This window comes from Belonocnema kinseyi, chromosome 4 (genome assembly GCF_010883055.1).
Source record: "Belonocnema kinseyi isolate 2016_QV_RU_SX_M_011 chromosome 4, B_treatae_v1, whole genome shotgun sequence".
In the NCBI taxonomy this organism is placed as follows: Eukaryota; Metazoa; Arthropoda; class Insecta; order Hymenoptera; family Cynipidae; genus Belonocnema; species Belonocnema kinseyi.
The window spans coordinates 52375352-52381617 of NC_046660.1; the positions used below are offsets into that span (position 1 = coordinate 52375352).

At 29.9% G+C, this 6266-nt stretch overlaps 1 protein-coding gene across 1 annotated transcript; it reads right to left on the reverse strand.

Annotated features, from left to right (window-relative positions):
- Positions 1 to 1026: 1026 nt before the first annotated feature.
- LOC117171918 (carbonic anhydrase 6-like) lies at positions 1027 to 4219 on the reverse strand. The gene is made up of 8 exons (XM_033359575.1): positions 4160 to 4219; positions 4019 to 4091; positions 3724 to 3915; positions 3544 to 3650; positions 3240 to 3274; positions 3039 to 3144; positions 1330 to 1563; positions 1027 to 1241 (listed from the first exon to the last, which is right to left on the reverse strand). The coding sequence occupies exons 2-8, from the start codon at positions 4071 to 4073 to the stop codon at positions 1131 to 1133; spliced, it is 840 nt and encodes a 279-aa protein (XP_033215466.1). The 5' UTR covers positions 4074 to 4091; positions 4160 to 4219; the 3' UTR covers positions 1027 to 1130.
- Between the last annotated feature and the right edge of the window lie 2047 nt (positions 4220 to 6266).

Below are 6266 nucleotides of genomic sequence, written 5' to 3' on the forward strand. Positions count from 1 at the left end.
TTGACAAAGGTGTCAGGATATTTTTTAAATTTTCAAGCACTTATAAACAGCTTAAAATTTTTTTAAATATTGCATGGGATTTCCAATATTAAAAAAAAGGAAAAGAAAAAAAGGATTTGGATTATATGGAATGATTTCACAAAACCTATATTTTATTACAATTTTTATGATTTCAATGTTTTCATGTAATCTTAAAAGAACTCAAGGCATTTAAGCATATTACCAAGAACTTTAGAAAATATCAAATTCTATAAAATTTGGCGTGATTTCAAAAAATATTTTCGAATATTTTTGCACAAATGATTTAAATTAATTTAGAACTCTCCCTGATTTCCCAATAATTTATCCTGCATTTTTGCAGGTTATTCTGTATTCTTTGGAATTCTCGTGATCTTTTTAAATTTACTCAAATTCTTCTAAAACTACTCAATTATAATTATATTAATTGAATTTCAAATTTTCATATCAGTGCTTGTATGACTTTGTCTAGAAAATTACATCCCCAGTGCGAAATTACAACTAAATATGTAAGTTTTCTGAGAGAAATTGTGGTTTTTAGACTCTCACGGTACATATTTTAAGAAAGTTCTAGCTTAAATGCCATTTTATAGAATTCATAATTCTACATTATTATTTTCCTTTAGAAACCGTACTTTGCAAAAATTCGAGATTTTTTGGCAGATAAGCATGTTTTTTTTATAAATGCTCAAAAATTCGATTTATATTATACATAGATGGAATAAAATTTTTTTATTTGTTTATTTCTGATTTCTTCTGCCCATTCCATTGCGTAAGTATATCAAACTAGACCTAGACTTCATTTTGAAAAAGTTTTGTTAGGAGGAAATTTTCTAATAATTTATGACTAGGTGTGCAAAAACGGGGATATATACTTAAAATGAGAAAGAGCTTTTGATACAACCAAAATATTTTATTTGATAATTAACATTTACATTTATTATTTTAATTTTCATACAAAAAAAAAACCAAGTCCATGCTATGTACCCCTTACCGCCTGCAGCCAGATTTTTTATTAGAGGCACTCGTATCTGCTTGAACGTTTGGTGAAGAAAGAGGAAAACTGCAGAAAACCTTTCCCAAGCGCAGCCTGTCACCGAAAATTATTTCTTTCATACTTGCCAAGTATACACCGTGTAAATTTTACGTTTGTTTAAGTCTTGAGTAGGTCTAACATTCGACGTGTCCCCCTCTGCCAATTTAATTTTCGTGAATTCGTTTATCTAAAAATAATGGGAATACAAAGTAGTGATAGCAAACAAAATATGAAACTTATTTTCGTACTAATTTCTACAAAATATATAGTCTTACCAGGCCTTTGGGAATAGCACCACGACTAACCACTAGGAACCAAGACACAGATTCCGAGCAAGGTGGATAGTCTAACGAGCCTTCGTAAAAAGTAAAGGGAACCATACTACTGATTCCTTTAAAATCATCTGCAAAGGGAAATGATGGTACCTCTGCCGTAGTATTTGGGGAACGCACCTTATGCAAGCTTCTTTCCAGATTATCAAACAAATTTTCGGGATTGTCGTATCGACTCTGAAATTTTAAGATTGTGTCATTAAGGCATTTGTTTGCCAAAAGTTAGATATCTGAAAAATACTTTTTCTATGATTTGAAGAGTGGAATTTCAATAATTAACGGTTTAATTTTTTCCGGGAAAACAATCTCCACAATTATACTGTTTCCAATTTTTTAAATCTGGCCGCTTCTCTGGCACAATCTCATCGCGCTCAGAAATAATTACACCTCACCTTCGAATATTTATCCTTTGCATTTGAAATGCTTAAAAAAACTTCATCAAAAGGATTTTTTTAAATACCAGTATTTATATGCGTTTTTATATTTTGAATTGTCTACTTAATTAAGTATAGTCAAAGATTAAGTTTCTCAAAGCTCTGTAGACTTTGACGTACACATTCTCATCGTAACACTCGCGCTGCGCGTTCAATTTCCGACAGACATTTGTAAACAGGTTTTGTTGAATTTTTTCCCCGTAACTTTCGTCGTTTTTCCACACATTTTTTTTATTTTATTCTTTTTTCAACGTTATTTTTCACTAATAAAACAAAAGGTACGCGTCCTATCAATAAGTGATTTTTAACGAAATGGTAGATCTTTTTTGGGATAACAATTTTTGCGAATTCGTCTTTTTTCGTATCCTACATAGTTTGTCTACAAAATGGAATTGTTTATTTTTCATTATTTTTTTGTGCAATCAAAATTTGAATTTTTCATTTTTAAAGAAAATACAACAATTGATTAGGATAATCTTGTAGGTCTCTTGAAAAGAAATGTTTATCTTCTTCTGACTTTTTTTTATATCGTGCGTTTTTGGCTTAAAATTTGGATTTTCAGCTGATTTAAACAATTTCGAAAACGCTATATCTCTGAGAATTTTCTTTTTTCGATAAGAGTCATTGAGATAAATTGTTTGTTCTTTTTAATACTATAACTATCCATGCATAGATTTTTCAAATTCAGAAATAGTGATCCAAAAAATTTTCAAAATGCGCTCACTTTTTGAATTTTCATCAAAAATGGCTGGTTAACGGACTTGTCCTTTCTTGTAGGACCTAAAAAATGTGTGCCAAAGATGGATTTGATTTTTTCATTTTTTCGAGAGTATCCTATTTGCGGACGGACGGCCGGACAGACAGACAGACTCCATCGTGAAAACCTAATACTTTCTCAATTTGTTTAAAAAATATATTCATAAAAAATGTTCTAATCATTTAGAACTATAGAAGTGGTGGTCAGGAAAAATTTAATTGTAAAAAACATCGTAGAAATTATTATTTTTTTGTGTACATTTTAACATTGATCATATAAAATAAATGTTCTATTTTTAAATGACTACTGCTATGACTAAATGTTAGAATGGTTTCAAGAAAAATAGTTTAATAATCGCCGCCATATGTTCTTGTTTTTAGTTTTTGCAATATATTTGTTTGGTATTTCGTAGAAATAATCAATAAGAAAGGCGTTTAAACTAATTGATTTGTACTTCTTACCGAGAACTCCATGCTGAATGCTACCAGACCACCCTTTTGTGATTCTGCTTTATCAAATGATTTCAAATCTGTTCTATAAAAAAACATATGCATCTCCATATCCTGTCTGTTGAAAAAAAATTATTGTATTAAATTCAAAACTGAACGTTTTTCTCACTGCTAACGCAAATAAAAATATCAAGACAAAAATTTTTTACTCACTTTTCCATCGGGACTAATTCTTCGGAGTGAGTCCACTTATTATTCGTTAAAGTAAAACAAACTACTATTAATATGATTATTATCTTCAGTAATGGATGCATTCATAAATATTCAAGCTTTAATGAATTGAGAGCGTTTCTATTTTAAAGAAAGCGCTTATACTTTATGTAGGTTGAGGTGACATAGTCTGTTCAGAACTTCTAGCATATTACATTCTAATTTTCCCAATAAAGTTTAAAATACGAAAACATCGCGTTCTTTGATGAATTTTTTGTATTTGTTATAAAATATATTACATATTTACCCCTTTTGGGTCCCAAAGAAAAGTGGCTTTTCCAAATACGTATTTCCCACGAAGTGGTCCTCCAGAACAACTTGGAGGCTTTCCAGTCCATTCGGCTGTCATTTCCACTATAATATAGGAAAAGTAAAAATGTATGAAATACAATCAAATGTGTAAATTTTAATAAACAACGTGTAATACCAGTATGACCAGTATTCTTGATGGTCAATTTCTTTGGAGATTTCTCAAAGTCTGTAAGTTTAAGTGGTGTTTTCTTCCAGTCGAGAAAGCCCATAACGCCAGGTGCCTTTATAAATATGGGAGATTGTTTTTTTCCATTACATTTTGGATATTTTTTGCCCCAATTTTTAGCATCCTTATAACTGAATGTGCCTACAACAAAACAAAATAAAAATTAGAAAGCTTTGTGATAAGGTCACATACAATTTTTTTCGAAAAGGAATGTGTTTAAAAAAGGTTGAAAAATATCACTTACTGACTCCTAAGATGAGACTGAAAACAACAGCTGCTACTAAGTGTAGCTGATACATTTCGAGGCTCTGCAAAATCTAAAATCATATTAAAAAAAAAAAACAATATTACAACTATATTTTTATATGGAAATTTTTATTCTTACTTCTTTTTTGATTTCCTTCAAAATCTGGTAGCCTGATAGATAGATTGGAAAGTCTTCAAATCGGATTCTAGTATCTTGAAGAAAGAATTCGCTCTCGGAAACTCCACTCTATATATACCGAGTTTCTTATCTCTCTTATCTTGTTTGCTTAAAGTCTGCTATGCAGGTGTTTGTTTATTAAATTTATTTTCCATCCGTTACTACAATTCGCCGCATTTAAAAATTTAGTTACTCTCTGATCCCCGCATAAAAGAAACTACTAGCATCCACACACACAGAAACACACACAGCCAAACAGAAACACACACACGCACAAGAATGTACGTATGGAAGAAGGGAGAGGGCTAATAGTAAAATGCGTGCAATAGCGTGGTCCAAAAAGCGCTTTTCGAGATACAAGGCAAGATTATACCCCCCCCCCCCCCCCCCCCACAAACGTTTCCTTTTCCGCAGAAAGCAAATCCGTTATTTTTTTCTGAAATTTGTATATTAACATTTGCCACCGGGCACTTCAAAATCCAATTCAATTAACAAAGGGAAATTTTTAAGGTTCGCAAAATTCAGCTCATGTTCCGGAGTTTTATCAAAATATGCCAAAATTTTTAGGGTTTGAAGAAAAAATGGTAAAAAAAAATGTTTTTTCGGATAGAAATGTAATTATTTGTCATTGCTTGGAGTAGTAAATTTTTATAAAAACATTATGTAATTATTTAAACAATTATTCATTGTCTAACTTCAAAATTTTTGAAAATTGAGCCAGGGATATCAACTTTCTTTTTAAATTAGTATCCAATGCTCCGGTTTGTTGAATGATCATATAATCTTGATACATTTCTTATAATGTTTAATACATTTCTATTTGTTTGAACAATCTTTATTTGCTTACACAGTTTTTTTTACTACAAAAAAAATGAAATAAAATATAACACATATAATTATGTTTCTGATTGTATAGTGTATAGAAAGAATACATTAACCACTTTTAATTGTTCAAACAAATATAATTTGCTGAAATAAGTACTTTTCCAAACATACTTTTAAGATCGTATTTTCTGAGTTAAGACCATGTGCCGCGTGGGTCACGTGACCAGATTCCTACCTTACCGCCACCTTTCGTATTTCCTAACTTATTTTCACACAAAGCGCCACAACGATTTGCAACTTTGGGATAATAAATAAGAAGCACTAAGAAAGGTGGGTCTGGTTCTAGACTTGAATAATTATGAAAAAGCAAAAAAAATTATTTACAACAAATACTTTTTTCTTAATTATGCCAATTTAGGACCAGACCCACAATTCATAGTGCTTTTTGTTTGGTATCCCAAATTTTCAATTCGATGTGGCGTTTTGTATGAATATAAGTTAGGAAATAAAAAAAGTGGCGGTAAGGTAGGAATATATGGTCACGTGACCCACTCATCACATGGCCTTAAACCTAATATTGAAAACTTTCGAGGAGTAATAAATTCTGCTAAAAGCTTTATGTGATCGTTTGCACAGTTAATTATTCTTTTTTCTACAAATGTACTTATCCTCGAAATCATTCAATATTATTATTTTTTTATTTAAAAATACAATTTTCAAAATATTTTTTTGAAAATAATTTTCTAAAAAAATTATATGTGTTTGAAATTGAAAAAGGCACATATATTGTTTTTATACACTACACAGTCAAAACAAAAATTAAGTGTTCTATTTTATTTTATTTTTTTATTTAACGAAAAATAAATGCTTAAGCAAATAAAAATTGTTTAAACCAATGGGAATCTGTTCAAAGTTAGAAGAAATATATCGAAATTATATCATTATTCAACAATAAGTAGCATAGGATACCAATTTGAAAGAAGTGGACATCACTGGCCCAATTCTTAGACATTTTAAAAATATACAAAGAATAATTGTTCAAATTATTGCATAATGTTTTTAGGAAAATTTGTTAATCCAAACGATGACAAAATATTGCATTTCAGTCTGAAAATGAGATCATTGTTTACTTTTTTTTTGTGAATATATGATTGTTACATAATTTAAATGTGTTTAAACATTTGAAAATTGTTTTAAAAGTTATAGTGAATATTCACATTGTCCATTAGTCATTATTTGTATA

What these genes read in the sequence shown, in the direction of transcription:
- LOC117171918 (XM_033359575.1), bottom strand. Translation starts at nt 4,073, where the DNA reads ATGTATCAGCTACACTTAGTAGCAGCTGTTGTTTTCAGTCTCATCTTA. An exon ending in CAAGAATACTGGTCATACTG is followed by an intron (nt 3,651 to 3,723) that starts GTATTACACGTT and finishes CCTATATTATAG; the next exon opens with TGGAAATGACAGCCGAATGG. An exon ending in CATTCAGCATGGAGTTCTCG is followed by an intron (nt 1,564 to 3,038) that starts GTAAGAAGTACA and finishes TTAAAATTTCAG; the next exon opens with AGTCGATACGACAATCCCGA.